Source organism: Phyllobates terribilis, unplaced genomic scaffold, assembly GCF_046119375.1.
Source record: "Phyllobates terribilis strain yellow unplaced genomic scaffold, ASM4611937v1 Scaffold_4__5_contigs__length_816908805, whole genome shotgun sequence".
NCBI lineage: Eukaryota > Metazoa > Chordata > Amphibia > Anura > Dendrobatidae > Phyllobates > Phyllobates terribilis.
In genome coordinates this window covers 110,166,007-110,186,547 of record NW_027362764.1, presented here as the reverse complement: position 1 = coordinate 110,186,547, position 20,541 = coordinate 110,166,007, and the positions used below count along the sequence as shown (strand labels likewise).

At 47.1% G+C, this 20,541-nt stretch overlaps 1 protein-coding gene across 1 annotated transcript in view; it reads right to left on the bottom strand.

Moving 5' to 3' along the window:
• Positions 1-17,785: 17,785 nt before the first annotated feature.
• Positions 17,786-20,541, bottom strand: part of NCAPG2 (non-SMC condensin II complex subunit G2) — a 75,834-nt gene continuing 73,078 nt past the window's right edge. Inside the window, exons 26-28 of the mRNA XM_073677682.1 lie at positions 20,124-20,224; positions 18,735-18,837; positions 17,786-17,956 (exon numbers count right to left, since the gene is read on the bottom strand). Of these exons, the coding sequence (XP_073533783.1) occupies positions 17,905-17,956; positions 18,735-18,837; positions 20,124-20,224 (256 nt within the window). The 3' untranslated portion in view covers positions 17,786-17,904. The remainder of the gene's footprint in view (positions 17,957-18,734; positions 18,838-20,123; positions 20,225-20,541) is intronic.

Sequence of the window (20,541 nt, the reverse complement as noted above, 5' to 3'; positions counted from 1 at the left end):
TCCACCTTCTGGGAGAGTCTTTCCGGACGGATCAAGGATGAGCTAGCCGGTCGTGACGTCCCTTCCACCTTGGACGACCTGGTGTCACTAGCTACCCGGATTGACATCCGTTTCTTGGAACGAGTTAAGGAGACTACCCGGGAGAGAAGATTACCTTGTCTCGCTCCTGTATTCCAGAAACCTCCCAACCAGCAATTCCCCGGTCACGCTTGCCGGAACCCATGCAGATTGACCAGACCAAGATGGTCAAGTCTCGCCAAGAGACGCGCCGAGCCGAGGGGAGCTGCTTCTACTGTGGCAGTAAGAAGCATCTGATCCGTTCCTGTCCGGTGAAGCCGGGAAGCTCCAGTGTCTAGGACCGCTCGGAGAGGTCATCCTAGGCAAGAGTAAATCCTCTCCGTCCTTGACTCTATCCATTTCTATTTACAGTGGTGAGAACCGCTTCTTTGAGACCGCCCACCTGGATTCCGGAGCCGCTGGGAATCCCATTTCTCAGGCCCTTGTGGAGCGGTATCCGATTCCTACCAAACGTCTGACCAAACCATTGGCAGTTGCTTCCGTGGATGGGAGACTTCTTCCGGAGACCATCTTGCTCGTCACAGAGCCAGTAACCCTTCAGGTGGGAATGCTGCACTCGGAGAGGATCTCCTTTCATGTGCTATCTGGACTCTCTCACTCCCTACTGCTAGGTCTACCCTGGCTACAGAGACATGAACCCGTCCAAAATTGGCGATCTGGTGAGGTGCTCCGTTGGAGGTAGGATTGCCATGAGACCTGCCTGGTTCCGGTTCGTCCAGCTCGACCTCCGTCTTCTCCGGCTAATCTACCTGGTCTGCTGGCACCCTACTGGTCCTATGCGGACGTCTTTGACAAGAAAGAGGCTGAGACTCTTCCACCCCATAGGCCCTATGATTGCCCCATTGACTTGGTACCCGGTGCTTCTCCTCCCCGCGGGCATATCTACCCCTTGTCGCTGGCTGAGACCCGGGCCATGTCTGAGTACATTGAGGAGAATCTTGCTAGGGGGTTCATTCAGAAATCTACTTCCCCGGCTGGAGCAGGATTCTTCTTCGTTAAAAAGAAAGACAGCTCACTACGGCCGTGTATCGACTACAGGGGCCTAAACCAGATTACCATCAAGAATAAGTACCCCCTGCCTCTCATCTCGGAGCTGTTCGACCGCCTTAAAGGCGCGAGGATCTTCACCAAGCTCGTTCTTCGTGGGGCGTACAATTTGGTCCGGATCCGCCAGGGAGACGAGTGGAAGGCAGCATTCAACACCTGGGACGGTCACTATGAATACCGCGTGATGCCCTTTGGTCTCTGTAATGCTCCAGCCGTCTTCCAGGAGCTGGTTAATGACATCTTCCGAGATCTCTTGGATTCTTGCGTAGTGGTGTACCTGGACGATATCTTGGTCTTCTCTCCGGATCTGCCCACACACCGGAGGAATGTTCGTCAGGATCTGCTAAGGCTCCGGCAGAATCGTCTCTACGCAAAATTTGAGAAATGTCTCTTCGAGCAGACTTCCCTTCCGTTCCTGGGATATATTATCTCCGAGACTGGTCTTCGGATGGATCTCGAGAAGGTTTCTGCCGTCTTAAAATGACCCCGACCGGAGGGGTTGAAGGCGATTCAGCGATTCCTGGGCTTCGCAAATTATTACCGCCTTGTCATCCCTCATTTCTCCTCCCGGACCGCTCCCATCTCTGCGCTCTCCCGTAAGGGAGCAAATCCCAAGGAATGGACTTCCGAAGCGGAGGAGGCCTTAGTCTCCCTAAAACAAGCCTTCTCCTCTGCTCCTGTGCTGCACCGTCCGGATTACAACAAGCAGTTCTTTCTGGAGGTTGATGCTTCCTCCTCCGGAGCCAGAGCGGTGCTCACCCAGAAATCCCCATCCGGAAGAATGGTAACCTGTGGCTTCTTCTCCAAGCTCTTCTCCTCATCCGAGCGCAACTACTCCATAGGAGATCGTGAGCTGCTTGCCATCAAATTGGCACTGGACGAGTGGCGCTACCTGCTGGAAGGGGCTCTGCACCCGGTAGTCATCTACACAGACCACAAAAACGTGGCCTATTTACAAAACGCCCAGAGACTCAATCCACGTCAGGCCCGGTGGTCTCTGTTCTTTGCCTGATTCTGCTTTACTCTACACTACCGCCCTGCGGACAAGAACATTAAAGCCAACGCTCTATCCCGCTCATTTCTGTCCTCCGACGAAGAGGAGGAGCCTCTGCATATCATCGACCCCTCCAGAGTAATGCCTGTGGCCCCGTTTGACCTGTCTCGTCTTCCACCCTTTTTTTAAGACTTTTGTAGCTGTTCCGGATCGTAAGAAGGTTCTTCTCTGGGGTCATTCGTCCAAACTAGCCGGCCATGCAGGCCAGAGGAAGACCTTCCTGCTCATCGCCCGGCATTGCTGGTGGCCCTCTCTATGCAAGGATGTTGCGGATTTCGTCTCGGCTTGTTCCTCCTGTGCCCGTAACAAAGTTCCCAGGCATCTTCCCGCCGGCCGTCTCCTGCCTTTACCCGTACCTTCCGCCCCATGGCAACACATAGCTATGGACTTTATTACGGATCTCCCTGTTTCTGCCAGTTGTACGGTCATTTGGGTGGTCGCTGACCACTTTTCTAAAATGGCCCACTTCATCCCTCTGCCTGGTCTCCCGTCCGCATCTGAGCTGGCTAAGGACTTCATCCATCACATCTTTCGTCTCCACGGCCTTCCCCTCCACATTGTGTCTGATCGCGGGGTTCAGTTCACTTTGCGCTTCTGGGGAGCTACGTGTAAGCTGCTGGATGTCACTCTGGACTTCTCCTCTGCTTATCATCCCCAGTCCAATGGTCAAGTGGAACGTATCAACCAGGTCCTCACCAGCTTTCTCCGGCATTTCGTCAATGCTCACCATAACGATTGGGTTGAGCTCCAGCCCTGGGCCGAGTTTTCTTATAACAACCATGAGAATGAGGCTTCTTCCAAATCCCCGTTCTTTATGGTCTACGGCCAACACCCCCAGATTCCATTTCCCGTCTCCGCTTCTGGGGACATTCCAGCCGCTGTGTCTCTTGTCGGCGAATTTTCTACCATTTGGGAGAACACTAGATCCACACTTCTTCTGTCCTCTGAGCGGATGAAGAAACATGCCGATAAGAGAAGTCTGGATCCGCCTCAATTCCGTCCGGGAGACAGGGTCTGGCTCTCCTCCAAACATGTTCGGCTCAAAATACCATCGTATAAGTTAGGTCCGCGGTTCATCGGTCCGTTTGAGGTTCTCAAGCAAATTAATCCCGTGGCTTACAAGCTAAAACTCTCGGCCACCTTACGGATTCCCAACTCCTTCCACGTATCTCTCCTCAAACCAGATGTTCTTAATTCTTTTTCTGATGATCCAGGTACCACTCCAGCTCCAGTCTCGGCTGAGGACGTCTATGAGGTAGAGAACATTTTGGCCACCAAAAGGGTAAGAGGAAAAACCTTTTTTTCTGGTGGATTGGAAGGGATTTTGCCCGGAGGAGAGGTCTTGGGAACCCAGGGAGAATATCCATGCCCCTCTTCTTCTTAAAGAATTTCTTGCTGGCCTAAAAAAGAGGGGGTGTAAAGGAAGGGGGGGGGGGTACTGTAGCATCGGCGTCTCTGCCCCCTGCCAGGCAGAGATGCCGTCCCCCCTACCGCCGTGGTCCTGATCCGGCGTCTTCCGGCCTCCCTTCTGCTGCTGGTGCACGCAGCTTCCCTGGCTCTGTGCTTAGGGCGCGCGCGCTCCCTCCCTCTTAAAGGGGCCGCGCGCACCTTCCTAAAAAGTCCCCGACCAATGGCCGGAGGGCTTTCTCTATAAAAGGCACCTCCTCCAATATGGAGGTGCCCGTGCAAGGTTGTTGCTCTGTTACCCTTACTTTGCTTCAGCCCTCAGGTCCTCTGCAAGTCAATCCTGTCTGCCAGTCTGTTCTTCAGTCCAGTCCGCCAGTCTGACTACTCTCCAGCCCGACAGTCTGCCTACAGTCCAGTCCACCAGTCTGTCTATGGGCTCCGCCTGCTTACCTGGAAGCACCTGCCTGTCACCTGCCGTGTCCGCCCACCTGCTTACCTGGAAGCACCTGCCTGTTACCTGCCGTGCCCGCTTGCCTGGAAGCACCTGCCAGTTACCTGTTGTGCCCGCCAGCTTGCCTACCCGGAGCACCTGTCTGGCTATCAGCCGAATCAGCCTGCCTGACTACCTGGACCACCCGTCAGCCTGCCTGCCGTGCTCTTCCGCTGTACAAGTCGATTCCTGCCTTCTGACCCGTGGGAGTTACCTGCTCTCATTCAAGGTCGGTCCCAGAGTGGCACCTAGTCCCTCTGCTCGGTCCCTCCCTGGTTCACGGAGTCGACTAAGCCGCCGTGCGACCTTGGTCAGGCCGAGTAGATACTTAGTCACGCTCCTCTGGTCTCTCCTTGCACAGCAGCACAGAGGTTCCACCACCCGGATCCGTAACAGTATGCTGTTTGTATTACAAAATCTGGAGACAGTAACTTGCATATATTGCAAAGATAATGCAAGCTAAGTTTCCCACAGTACCAAACTGTGTCCATTGTTGTACTGTATTTAATAATAAATCCAAAGAGTACCAACATAGTGTAATGCCAACATAAAGCCATATAGTACCCACAAAATGCCATATGGTGTAAATAAAGAACAGCACAGCATACACATTGTGCCTTCAATGACCCTAGAAGCAGGAGCTGGCTTTAATTTCGGGAGGGAACGCAGGCAGAAAGGAGGCTGTGCTTTTTGGATATCATAATCTCGTGAAGACGTGTAGCAAGTGTCTGGGTAGTGTTACAATGTGTGATTGGCACCTGTGCATCATGCGTCGTATGTGTTAGTGTTTTGTGTGGTGCATACATCCACCATGTGAGTGGCATTGGTGCAGCATGTGTCCAAAGTGAAAGTTGTATAAGACAGGGCCCCACACACCCTGCAGACCATTTCTTACCCTTGGGTTCCCTGCAGTCAGTTGTCTGCTCATGTCTATAGTACAGAAATGATTGATTCTGTCTCTAAAATTGCTCCGAAATCTTCCAGTTGATGCTAATATGCCACAGTGGTTACTGAGCCACAACACAACAATATAAATGAGCAATTTTTCATGTGAAAATTACAATCATCTTTCAATTCTTGCCCCTTTAATGACCGTGTCTTAAAAAGCATTACAATATGGGTCTAATCCAGGGGAGGGCAATTCATTTTCCCAAGGGGCCACATGAAAGACCTTGACGATTATGGAGGGCAGAACCAACGGGCCGAATTTAATTCTACTCATTATTATTTTATATTAATTTTTATCATTTAATATAATATTGAGCAGAATTAAGCTTGTTTCCTCTCTGCTGCTAAGACATGTTACGATAGAGCTCATTGTAATGTGTTCTTACTTGTAATAGCAAATGAAAACAATATAATTTAGTGCTTTTTATATAGTTTATAAATCATACTGCTCCTGTTATTCAGCCATTACACCTTGATGAACAGCTCCCAACACAATATGATGTCCCCACACAGCCCCTTAACACAGTATGATGTCCCCACACAGCTCTCACACAGTATGGTGTCTCCAGAGAGCCCCCCACTCAGTATGATGTCCTCACACAGCCACCTCCCACAGTATGATTTCCCCACACAGCTCTCTCACACAGTATGATGTCCCCACACAGCCATCTCACACAGTATGATGTCCCCACACAGCCCCTTCACACAGTATGATGTCCCCACACAGCCACCTCACACAGTATGATGTCCCAACACAGCCCTCTCACACAGTATATCCCCACACAGCCACCTCACACAGTATGATGTCCCCCTCAGCCACCTCACACAGTATGATGTCCCCACATAGCCCCTTCACACAGTATGATGTCCCCACACAGCCACCTCACACAGTATGATGTACCCACATAGCCACTTCACACAGTATGATGTCCCCACATAGCCCCTTCACACAGTATGATGTCCCCACACAGGCACCTCACACAGTATGATGTCCCCACACAGGCACCTCACACAGTATGATGTCCCCCTCAGCCACCTCACACAGTCACAGTATGATGTCCCCCTCAGCCACCTCACACAGTATGATGACCCCAACACAGCCCTCTCACAGTATGATGTCCCCACACAGCCATCTCACACAGTATGATGTCCCCACATAGCCGCTTCACATAGTATGATGTCCCCACATAGCCCCTTCACACAGTATGATGTCCCTACACAGCCACCTCACACAGTATGATCTCCCAACATAGCCCTCTCACACAGTATGATGTTCCCACATAGCCACCTCACAGTATGATGTCCCCACAAAGCCACCTCACACAGTATGATGTCCCCCTCAGCCACCTCACACAGTATGATGTCCCAACACAGCCACCTCACACAGTATGATGTCCCCCTCAGCCACCTCACACAGTATGATGTCCCCACAGCCACCTCACACAGTATGATGTCCCCCTCAGCCACCTCACACAGTATGATGTCCCAACACAGCCCTCTCACACAATATGATATCCCCACACAGCCACCTCACACAGTATGATGTCCCCCTCAGCCACCTCACACAGTATGATGTTCCAACACAGCCCTCTCACACAGTATGATGTCCCCACATAGCCACCTCACACAGTATGATGTCCCCCTCAGCCACCTCACACAGTATGATGTCCCCACACAGCCACCTCACACAGTATGATGTCCCCCTCAGCCACCTCACACAGTATGATGTCCCCCTCAGCCACCTCACACAGTATGATGTCCCAACACAGCCCTCTCACACAATATGATATCCCCACACAGCCACCTCACACAGTATGATGTCCCCTAAGCCACCTCACTCAGTATGATGACCCCAACACAGGCCTCTCACAGTATGATGTCCCCACACAGCCATCTCACAGTATGATGTCCCCACATAGCCCCTTCACACAGTATGATGCCCCCACATAGCCCCTTCACACAGTATGATGTCCCTACACAGCCACCTCACACAGTATGATGTCCCCACACAGCCACCTCACACAGTATGATGTCCCCCTCAGCCACCTCACACAGTATGATGTCCCCCTCAGCCACCTCACACAGTATGATGTCCCCCTCAGCCACCTCACACAGTCACAGTATGATGTCCCCCTCAGCCACCTCACACAGTATGATGTCCCAACACAGCCCTCTCACACAGCATGATGTCCCCACACAGCCACCTCACACAGTATGATGTCCCCCTCAGCCACCTCACACAGTATGATGTCCCAACACAGCCCTCTCACACAGTATGATGTCCCCACGCAGCCACCTCACACAGTATGATGTCCCCCTCAGCCACCTCACATAGTATGATGACCCCAACACAGCCCTCTCACAGTATGATGTCCCCACACAGCCATCTCACACAGTATGATGTCCCCACATAGCCCCTTCACATAGTATGATGTCCCCACATAGCCCCTTCACACAGTATGATGTCCCCACACAGCCACCTCACACAGTATGATGTCCCAACACAGCCCTCTCACACAGTATGATGTCCCCACACAACCACCTCACACAGTATGATGTCCCCCTCAGCCACCTCACACAGTATGATGACCCCAACACAGCCCTCTCACAGTATGATGTTCCCACACAACCACCTCACACAGTATGATGTCCCCCTCAGCCACCTCACACAGTATGATGTCCCCCTCAGCCACCTCACAGTATGATGACCCCAACACAGCCCTCTCACAGTATGATGTCCCCACACAGCCCCTTCACACAGTATGATGTCCCCACATAGCCCCTTCACACAGTATGATGTCCCCACACAGCCACCGCACACAGTATGATGTCCCCACACAGGCACCTCACAGTATGATGTCCCCCTCAGCCACCTCAGTCACAGTATGATGTCCCCCTCAGCCACCTCACACAGTATGATGACCCCAACACAGCCCTCTCACAGTATGATGTCCCCACACAGCCACTTCACACAGTATGATGTCCCAACACAGCCCTCTCACACAGTATGATGTCCCCACACAGGCACCTCACACAGTATGATGTCCCCCTCAGCCACCTCACACAGTCACAGTATGATGTCCCCCTCAGCTATCTCACACAGTATGATGTCCAAACACAGCCATCTCACACAGTATGATGACCCCACAGCCTCCTCACACAGTATGATGTCCCAACACAGCGCCTGCACACAGTTTGATGTCCCAACACAGTCCCCTCATACAGTATGATGTCCACACATAGCCCCCTCACACAGTTTGATTTCCCTACACAGCCCCCTCACACAGTATGATGTTCCCACACAACCACCTCACACAGTATGATGTCCCCCTCAGCCACCTCACACAATATGTCTCAACACAGCCCTCTCACAGTTTGATGTCGCTACACAGCCACCTCACACAGTATGTCCCCACACCGCCACCTCACACAGTATGATGACCCCAACACAGCCCTCTCACAGTATGATGTCCCCACACAGCCATCTCACACAGTATGATGTCCGCACATAGCCCCTTCACACAGTATGAAGTCCCCACACAGTCACCTCACACAGTATGATGTCCCAACACAGCCCTCTCACACAGTATGATGTCCCCACACAGGCACCTCACACAGTATGATGTCCCCCTCAGCCACCTCACACAGTATGTTTCCACACAGACCCCTCACAAAGTATGATGTCACCACAGTCCCATCACACAGTATGATGTTCCCACACAGCCACCTCACACAGAATGTCCCCACACAACCTCCTCACACAGTATGTCCCCACACAACCCCCTCACACAGTATGTCCCCACACAGCATGATGTCCCCACACAGCCACCTTACACAGTATGACAGTCCACAGTGCCCCACAAGTACTGACAATAAAAAAAAAAGAAAATAAATAAAACTACTCTCCAAACCCTGTTCCCTGCTGCTCTGGTCTGTGCAGTGTTATGTGCTCCGCACAGCAGTCATGATTTAGTGGCATCATTGCACCTGCTGCATTCTCAGATGCACAGGCTCAATAGTGGAAGACTGAGCTGATGGAATTCTAATCGCCGCCATCTGTATCCCGAGGATGCAGATATCGATGAAATTGAGATAACGGGCAGAGGATGGCCAGGTGGTGTGGGACATCACGGTTTCCAGCCCTTCGGCCAAAGGACTGCACTTTTCCCATGTCTGGTCTAATCATTGCCAAATTATTTAGTCTATGGTTGTAATATGTTCTACAAAAGAATAGAAGAGATGTAGTTAAATGAACTTATATCAAGAATAACCTAATTATCTCTTTAAAGGAATCACAGAACCTTGAATTAGCATTTTCTAATGATTTAAACTGTATTTACAGAGGAGCTGTGGGACTGACGTCCTCTACGGGGACTGTTGTGTTCTGTGCTGCCTCAGTAGAGTGTCATCCGCTGCTAGTTCTCTCCCTCATCCCTTTCTTGCTCTTCTGGGCATCATGTCAAGTAATGACATCTGCTGCAGAGTCTAGAACAAACTATAAAGCATCAACCGGCTGCTTATCCACTGGGGTCTTATGTTGTTCTGTTGGGAGATACTACAAATACCAGAACTCAAATATTCACCAAGTATTGAATACAGAAATCTCAGAAAGATCTCCAGTATATGTTTTCCTCCGTTGTATACAAGCATTACATAATGTCACATTCATGTTTTATAGATCCTGGCATTTGTGTGTGAATACTGTGTCTGTTTTCTGTGAGATTTTCCTAGGATTATCTTGGATTGTGGATCCCACTTCATGTAATCTGGTTACTTCGATGCTTCAGTAGCAATCCTTGTATCTGGTCAGTGGTGGTACACAATCAATAAAAAGTGGCAAAAGCAAACAAGATCACACTGAACACTATGGCACCGATTCATTGTTTTTTTAAGTCACTTTCCTTTCTCTGTCTTGTGGTAATAGTTGCAGTTTTTGTCTCCAAATTCATAAAATAGCGCACTTGATTCATTAATTAGGTCAAAAATGGTCTTTTTACCTGTCTTGAACGTTTTTTGCGACTTTGGGCGCCAAAAGTCACACTTTAGCACCAGAAGTGGAAAAATTATGCATCATACTCAGAAATACACCAGGGGGAAACTGGAGTAAAATTACTGGCACTTAAAAAGTGCATTAAAGGGTTATTTCCTTCCTAAGAATTCATGGAGAACACCTTTTTATACAAACCAGTGCAAATCATGAACCCAAAATCACATATCAAGAATACAAACCCCAGTTCAAACCTCTAAACAAATTCAAGCCCCCAGAACAGACCCCTAAACACAGACCCCCAATACAAGACCCTTACACAAATACACACTAGAGATCCGATGAGCAGATACTAATTTTTTCATGTTAAATAAGGAGTTTTTCATGCTTTCTGAGGGTATGGCCAGGTGGTGTGGTTATAGAGCAGTGGAAACATGGCCAAAGCTCCACTTTCCCATTTTGGGGCAAAACAAAATCGTTCAGCAATTGGCCATCGAGTTGGGTGGAGTTTCGGCTGCATATGGTCGCTCGCACCATCTGGCCCAACTCAGATTCCTCACTTGCTGCTTAATAAGTTCCAACCATGGACATGGGATCAATATTATTAACTTTACCTGTCAATGGTTTTAGATCAAACCTAACAAAAAATGAAAGGCCACTTGTGTCATATGCCAACTAGGTCTATGATCCGGTCAAGATGGTGGAGACATTGAAGAATCAAGTCAAGCTGTCACGCTGAAAGGCTTGATTGATGTTCCTGAGGACAGGATTGATGATGTTCCTTGTCATAATTTATTCAGTATGGAGTATGAGCACCAGGCGGAAATATCCCAGAACTTATAGCCGTGGCTACCATCAATGATGTTATTAATGATAATGCACTTGGGCAAAACATCAAGATTCGCTTCTGGCAGCTCCTTTACCATTGCCGACCAATGACGTGCCAGATATGCTCAATGGGAGACAAGTCTGGAGACGCTGCAGGCCATGACAGCACAGTTAGGCCATGCAGCATAAGCAACAGGCGACCTGGCATTGTTGTTTTGGGAAGTGGCTACACTACTGGTTTCACAACCAAAGCAATGTAATGCAGAGCTGTTAGTGTACATAGAATGAAAACTAGAGGGGTCCGGCTACGGTACATTATGCCACCCCAGACCATAATCACAGGAGTAAGTCCAGTATGATGTACCCTTATGAAGGCCTCTTCATGGTGTTGCTCACATGGTCTCCAGACCACTCTTTGTCTATCATTGAGTCAAAGACAATAGAGGGACTCATCACTGAAGAGGACAAACCTCCATTTCAGCCTCCATTGCTGTCTTGCTCAGCACCATGACCTTTAAGTGGTGGCATGACATTTGGCTTGTAGCCCAATATCGTGAAAATGCCTTACGATTCTGTTTGTGTAGACACTGTTTGATGTCTCAGACTTGATATGCGTCGTTTAATTTCATTTGAAGTCCAGAATGGATCAATCATGAAACCAGTGGGTACAGCCATTTCTACCAAGTGTCCCAGGAGGTATTTTTAACACAATGCCAGGCTGCATGTTGCTTGTGCTACCGTGAGCAGCCTGCGTGGCTTAAACATGCCATCATGGCTTGTAGAGTCTCTGGACTTATCTACCATAGAGCACATCTGCTTTGCAATTTGCAAGGGAGTTGCCAGCAGCGGATCTTGATTTTTCGTGCCCAAGTGCATTCAGCATGGCAGAACATTCCTCAGACAACCATTAATAATCTCATTGCTAACATGCTAAGGTGTGAAAGAGTGTATTTTTCCCCGTGGCCCTCATGTTCAATAGTCAATAAGTCGAGATGTTTTGTTCCCATTTTTTCTTATTTGTATATCATTAACATGTCTATTGATCCTGTGATTTCCATAATTCCATGACTTTTCGTTCTTGTTGCAATTTCAATAGTTACCCCAAGCTTAGATTAGTCTCCAACCTTTCTTATCGTGAGAGCCACATTCAGCGCCCCTTTTCCCACAGTAGTGACACCCAGAACTTGATTTAAGGACAACCAAAGCTTCCCCACAAAAAGCAATGTGACCTCGTGCCCCTTCCCTTATAGGCAGAAGACTTACATCCAGGGGAGCCCAATTTAATCCCATTCAGTATTCTTACATCAAGCAACATCATACTCCAGCTCATCATCTTTATCCCCACCTATTATATGAGAATCCAGACTTGCTTTTCTGTGAGGGGCTTCTCAAAAAACGTCTCCATCTGGTGACCTTCTCCTCATAGAGGTTTGCTAGACCTGGTGCTAATACAATAAGCTTGCAGATAGCCATGACCCACACATCATGGGCCCCCGAGCCACAGGTTGGGGACCCCTGGACTAGAGTCCCAAAATTTAAAGAGATTGTCCAGCCTTGGAATACAAGTCTGCAGCCACTATGTGACTGCAGACTTGTGAATCCTCACAGCATGTTGAGGATGCTCCAATGACAGGAGATCATGAGACCACAAGTATGAAATTTGCATACGCCAGACTAAACGTGTCCGGCCTCACTCAATCCTCTTGCATTGAGTGAGGCCGCGCACGTCTAGTTGGCAAGTAACTACATGTACGCAAAACACATACTTTAGGTCATGTACCCACAACGAGGATTCACAAGTCTGCAGTCATATAAAGTAACTGCAGACTTGTATCCGAAGGCCGGACAACCACTTTAAAGGACCTTGGTTTGAACAGTAATTCTGTGCTGACAAAGTACATGTGCTCAGTGCTTCATGGCGCGGCCAATCATTTACATGCACCTTCCCATCTGCTTGGTTTCCCTCTATCTCCACCCTTCTCTGACCCTATGAAGCAACAGCTGTCAATAAAAGAAGAGGTGGCGATAGAGGGAAAACAAGTAGGTGGAAAGGGGTATTTAAAGGATTGACCCCACCATGATGCACTGAGATTTGGTTTGAACAGTCATTCTGTGCTGTTAAGAGTCCCTTTAAGACCCTATTTCAGGACCCCTGCCATATAGCTGATTTTGTCTAGGTAAGTTGCAGCAGCCGCTACAGGGGAAACCTATTATATGCTGCCATTCGGAGGAATGGTCGTCCATATAATCCAGTTCTGCCGGAGCGATTGCTTATTCACATCTCTACGCTTTGGCAAACAGATATAAGTGGATGACCCCCGCTCTAACCTTTAAGTATCGTAATATAGAAAATACACACATGATCACCAGTGTGTGTCTTACATGTGCTCATCCGCTGCGTCAGACATTTTAATTAAAAGATTTCACAGATGCGGCGGCTTTGGAAAATAAAGTAATTTATTGTCTCTTGCTCCAAGTTCTTCCTTAGATTCCTGGATGTTAAAGGCATAATTAGGACTATCCAGAGCACAATCCATCACTATAATGGGTCGCCTGTCTGTGCGCTCTAAAGGATATACATGATCCTCTCCTTATTCCATGTATGCATCGATTGTGCTCATAATTCATGTAATATACTGGGCGTTATCGAGCGGCGACATTTACTGTGCGCTTGTCAAACAGGAGGAATATTTCACAATCATTCTTGTGTACGCTGTTAGTCGCATACAATTGTCTAGTATGACATTAGTTATCTATAAGGAACAAACAGAGCTGTGCAGGAAAGAGAAAAGTCTATCAGTATTTACATGACGACTATTAGAGGGACACAACATATCGACGTAAATGGAGACACACAAAGGGGATGTTCACCTGTGACCATTTAATTGTACGGATTAGAGTAGAGTGAAAGGACTTGTAAGGCTCTGGTTATAGCGGCCACAGACTACCAACTTGGCTGCTGGACCAGGGTCTTCTGAATTTGCGCAACTCTATTACTACTAATAGATCTGAGATAGTTGTTAATTTAACCCCACCATAAACATGTATGCGGAGTCTGGCTGAGCACGCATGTTTATTTCAGTGGGTAGGAGATTATAAACCAGTGGACAGAAGTATTGGGAAACCTATACATGACACCTGCGGGAGAGTTTATGACCTCCTATTCTAGATCCATAGACATTACGGAGTTGATCCCCCCTTGCTAGCTATAACGGCTTCTCTTTACAAGAATTTTTAGATGTCTGTAAGAAATTTTTTTTCCATCTATTCATCCAGGAGAATTTGTGATGTCAGCCACCGATGTTGGACAAATTGGTCTGGGTCATAATCTCCATTCTTGTTCAGGAGTTGTCCACAACTCCTCATACAATAAAGCTTATAGTCACCTCCCGTGCTGGCGTCCTTCCCACGGTGTCCGCACTCGTTCTCCCCGGGGCTCCCGTGCGGTTGTTGTGACACGGGGGCACAATCAGCGCTGGCGTCACTGTCCCCGCCCCCTGTCGAATTGAGCATGAAAAGGAAGTCAGATCACCTGCATGTTCGATTTGTCCAAAAGTGGGGACAGTGATGCCAGCGCTGAGGTCACATGTCACAACAACCGCGCGGGAGCCCCAGGACCGCGAGTGCTGACACTGCTGGAACGGCACCGGCAAAGGAGGCGAGTATAGGCTATTTTATTGGGGCCAAGCATTTTGATCAAGAAGGGGTTGTCCTAGTAGTGGACAACCCCTTCAAGGTGTTTGACAGGTTTAATATGCACTTTGTGGACCAGTTAAGTTCTTATACTCAAACTTCCCAACCATTCCTTTAGGGACCTCGCTTTATGCACTGAGGCACATTCATGCTGAAATAGAAAAGGTCTTTCCCCAAATTGTTCCCTCAAATTTGGAAGCTTCAATTGACTTGATGTGTTGAAGTACTGAATTATTAAGATTTCCCTTCAATGGCACTTAAGGGCAAAGGACGACTCCTGAAATACAACCCAACAGCATCACCCTTCCTCCACCAGCAGCCCCAATGCAGTCAGGCAGGTTACAATCTCCTGGCATTCACCAAACGCAGACGTGTTGACCAGACATCGGACAGATCAGCACAATTCGACTTTCTCAGAACGCGGTTCCACTGCTCCAAAGTCCAGTGGTGGTGGCTTTACACTACTCCTACTCCATCCAACACTTGGCATTGTTCTTGGTGATGTAAGGCTACATGCAGCAGCTCAGCCGTGGAATCCATGCCATGAAGCTCCGAGTACATGCAGGGTTGTGGAGTCGGTAAGCCAAACCTCTGACTCAGACTCCCTCATACACGGCTCATGTTTAAGTGATAAATTTAATGCAGCACAGATTCATCTCAGCTAAAAGTCTAGACCCTTAGATCAGGAATAGGACAGACATTTATAGGATATTTCATAACTTTCCCAAATTCTTATGAAAAAAATATTCCCCACAAACTGTATTGAACTACTGTACCCAATTTATTATATATTTTAGGAGTGGAGTCTGTTAATTTCATACCGACTCCACCAAAATGGACCCAGACTCATACTCCACAGCCCTGAGCACATGTGCTGAGGTAAGGAGGTCTGAACTTTGCAGCGTTAATGGCTTATGTCTTCTGCTCCTCAGCACTCAGGAACTTTACATGGTCTCCACTTCGTTGCGTAGGTTCCTAAATGCTTCCACTTTTCAATAATATCACTCACAGGTGATGATGGTGGAGTATTTAGAAGGGAAGAGATGTCATGAAGTGACTTGTTACACCGGTGATCCATATAAGCCTTAGTTCCCATGATGAGTTTTTGTTGAGTTTTTGTTTATGCTGTGTATTTAGAAGGATTAATTCTTTCATTAATCTTTGTAAAGGCAGACAGCAGGCAAGGGGTGCTGGATTTTACACACCTATAACAAAAGGCCGAATGAAAAATCTGAATCCAAAGATTAAGAGGTGTGCGCAATACTTATATCTATATAATGTATGTTTTATGTGTATGGCCAACTTAACTTCCCATCTGCCTATTTATTACCCTCTATAGGTGAAAAAGCTAAGAAGCAGAGAGATGTCTGCAAGATCAGACTACACTTAGGTCTGCATACACAAGACAGTAGGATACTTTTAAATCAACACTATTGACAAAGACACTGAAAAATGCTGAATTTCATTTTTTTTCTCCTTTAAGATTCCCTCCCCATTGATCCTTGGCTTCCACTACCAATAGCCCAGGTTAAGTCTGGCAACTGATGTCCAAGGCGCTGAAAACTTCATGCACTTCTATGTATAAGGCTGTGCCTATGCTAACACAACCACTAAAGCAACCTTTTGTTCTTTCATTTCCTTTATTTATCTCCTACTTCTTAAATGGTCAGAGACAAATATAAGAAACTTAGTAATTTATCAGAGAAATTTGCATCTTTCTGCACTTATGAGATACTTCTTCCTCTCTCCCTGCCTCTGGAAACTCACCATCCACTCTGAAAAAACAGCTTGGTCTTGGTCAAACCAAGACAGACTGCGAGCACAGTGAGGTACCAGGATATAGCTGTTATTAAACTATGTAGGAGGGGATAAGGAGGAGTGGAGTGAGGCGCATACAGCACCGTGGGAGACCAGGCAGATTAAACAAATATATTTCACTCCGGAGTTGGATCCACAGCCACACTGCTCAGTACTGCTGTTTAATGTTCTTTATGCTGATGATGCTTCTTTGTGTGTGTGTGTGTGTGTGTGTGGAGTACAGAAAACATCAAAACAGGTAGTCTTCTCACTCCCCAGAGACAACTAAAAACTAGAGATAGATCTGGAAAGGAGAAAAATGCAGGATATGTCGTAATGGCCTTGAGATGGTGTCATCTCTCACATGTACGCAGCACGCTTTACTCGACCAGTGATCTGGATTTCATTCCCAACTACCATTATTTCTCTCCTTCTGCATCCACAGTGCTCACCCACCGCACCTCATATTCATGTCCAATACCCTGGTAGTTACATCTTGAGTTCACTGTCATGGGCATGTAGAGGTGTCATTTATTATAGAGAAACGTTTGTAATACATATGGCTATGTCCTGAGGAAGAAGTTTGGAAACTCCAAAACGCGTTGACTAATAAAAAACGCAATACTATCTTCGTGTATCCCGAATCTACATTTACCTATCAGCAGCGTGGAAAATCAACGTTTTATTCCCTTTTACAAAAATCTCCTGCCTGTAGTAAAATATGTAACAGCCGCCATCTTCTACTCTTCCTGGCGCCACTCTGGTCCCGTCCCGCTGTCTTGTGGCTGCAGCTACTGACTGACCATAAATCAGAGGTAACGGTCACAAGCTCTGAGTGCAAGTTTATGGGATCCTTGTTCTGGCTCTTACATTGAGAAGTAACTTCCAGCAAACACTGGATCCGGCAGATCACAGCCTGCAGCAGACGATTGGAGCAGCGCCGAGAACAGAAGACCGTGGCTGTAAAGTATATTACTATAGGCAGGGCAGCAGACAAAAAAAAAAAAAAATCTAAAAAAAACCAACAACGCTGGAATGGTGCTCGGAAGACATCTATACGGCTTGAAACAATAAGCTAGAAGAGTGTAAGTATCTACTCAATGCACCACGTGGCCTTTTGCCCCCAATGGTGGTAATAAGGTAATGCGTGGCACTACAGTGGCTCTTCCTGAAACCACGCTCCACAGATGAAAGTTGTGATCTAATTGGTTTCTTTAGGCCATTACTGCTTCTCATATATGAAAGGCCCATTATACATAATTTTTGATGATTCCTGAATGAAGTAGAGCCTGGTCCATGACCGCATTACCTAGGTGAGCTAGAATGTTGGGGGAATCAGACTGTCTATTGGGAGGCGGAGGTATTCCTGCATAGAGTTTATGATCAGAAAAGCATCAACACAAAAAACTAAATTAAACATTATTATATTTTATATTTACAACAGAAAACGGCAAAAATACAATTGAACCTTACAACAAAAATAAAAAAATAATGTCCCCCCAGAAACCCCTCATTGTTAACAATCTGTACATTGTAAGCGTGACGTAGGCCAGCATATTCTCTCCGGTAAGTGAATTATGGCTGTAGGAGCTGATCTAAAGTCCTCATTGATGATTCATATAAGGCCCTGAAAAGAAAGAGACATTAATGCAGTCCAGCTGCTACCGATCAGATAAGACGGAGAGACTTCCTCTACGTCAGTACAAGTATATAACCCTACACTGTATCCGGATCACTGATGACGAGCGCACCGCAAAGTCAGGGTCATATTCACTACAGACAAGTATCAAGGAGCCCTGCTAATGTTACATCAGATAGAAAATGTGAGGCATAAGGAGGTACTGCAGAGCCCTACAAAGCTGTATGGCTGCCATATTCCATATAGAAGCAGTCACGGACATATATATGACCACTAGTTAAGAGTGGTTTTTTTTTTAAAAAAAAACATCCAATACTCTCTTTATCGCTGACCTCTGCGGCTGCCTTCTTCCGGTCCTCTTCTTCCCGCTGTCACCGCATCTCCGGCCTCCTCACCGTAGACCAAGACTTCTGGCCGCCTCCAGGCCAAAGTCCACTATGCGGCATAAGGTCTCGTTATCACTACAGCCTTATAATGCATAGTGATCTCCAAGGTCTGGTCTACAGTGAAGAGGCCAAATATGCATCGTGTGATGGTGGAAAGAAGAGGATGGGATGGTGGGCAGCAAGCAGGGGGACAGCCGGAGCGGTCAGGCGTTAGTTTTTTTACCCTGATCCTTTTCCAGCTTACAGAAATATTTAAGTTACAAACAAACCTACAGAACGCATCTAGTTCATAAACCAGGGGATTGCCGTATCCTCAAGTACACAAGGCCTAACTGCACACCACTGAGATCTTACTTATCCCGCTAATACTGGCAATTTACCTTTCTATATTGTCATCGTCTTCCATTGTGATCTCTCGGTACGTTTTCAGTTTCCGATGAATAATTGAAGCAGTGTTTTTGGAGGCAGCAGACATGGATTTACCTATTGGAGGACATTTTTTTAGGCTATACCACACACACAAACCAGAATGAAGAAGCAAATCCTTACGATCCTAATGATCTTTGCGTAAAGGTCCATTTTTGACTTGTTTCATTACAGCACATAACATGCACACTCCATATTCTCCTGGCAGGATTTGCCAGCATTGATCTAATGTGCATGGACAGGCTAATATTAATGTTCAACTATTTGGGCTGATTCATTTCTTACCATATCTTTACAATGGTTGTTTAAAAGGAGTCTATCAGCACAAAATGACTGTTCAAACCAAGCTGATGTGCTCGGTGAACCCTTGGAGTGGCCAAACAGTCCTGTGCACCTTCCCAACTTCTTGTTTTGCATCTATCTCCACCCCCTCACTCGATTTACAGCTCTGGAGAAAGGCAAAGATAGATGGAAAACAAGTGGAAATGCTCGGCCACGAAAAGGGTGCTTGGTTTGAACAGTTATTTTGAGCTGACAGACTCCCGATAAGCAGAGCTCCACATCCTGTCAAAGTCTAGTAAACTGCAGCCACCACTAGAGGGCGTAGCATGCATAGGCCCCTTCATGTTTATATATTGAACTCTGGCTCCCTCTAGTGGGGGGTGAAAGGCAGAGAGAATTTTATCATTCAACATTAAGGCCATGCAGGGGATCTGTAGATTTGCATAAATAAAAATTAACTATAGAAACTAATAAGATGAAGTAAAGCACCACTCCAGCATTTTTTCTCCAGGGCTGGAGTGGTGCTTTAACTCCAAGTCCTATATACTGTAAGTCTTGTACTTACCTTGCGGCACCATCACTTTTTATAGGTGGCACTCCTGTCCTGCAGCGCCACCTCGTAAGTGCAGCTTTTGACTGGCCAGAAGTCAGAAGCTACGTCACAAGCTCTCAACGCAAGTCTATGAGATGACCCCTCATATAAAAAGAGGTCAGAACGAAGCTCTCATCGATTTGTATTGAGCTGTGACCTCCAGCTCGTCCCATGAAACACTGGAGCAGCCGGCAGGTCACAAACTCTGGGAGACTGACGGAGCGGGGTCATAACAGATGAAGACGCCAGAGGGAGAGTATAAGACAGGGGACTTTGATTTAAAGCACCACTCCAACTGCATAATAAAATATAAAAACACTGGAGTGGTGCTTTAATAAAATAATCAGCGTTGGATTTTGCACCTAAAAATGACAAGGCGAGATGGACTTTTCCTTTACTCATTAATTAGTACATTACTTATTAGTATGCAATGCGGATTCAAATACACGGACAATTGTGGATAATGTACCTTTGGAGCTGACCATAATGATATGTAGGGATGCAGTCAGACTCAGGATCCCTTCAATCTCTCCCACTGCGATGCACTCCGCCAATTCCCCTACAAATGAACTGGAAAAGGTGCAAAATGGAAACCTATAAGTGAGCGAATATGACAACTTTCAATGCCGAAAGCTTAAATAAAGCACAAGTGTCATATTCTTCTTCATGCTCTGTGTGAACAGCTTTGTTTCTCAGGGCCCTGGATGGTGACCAGGATGGCTGCCGCTGCAAACATGAAATATCACTTGGTCCCTACATTTTTACACTTTAGGAGTCAAAAGGTGCAAAAGTTATTTGTAACCCCATCCTGACGTGATAGACATGTACATCACATATTGGGGTGGAAGACCATAGGGTGAGCTCAGAAGCAGAGCCAGGAACATTCA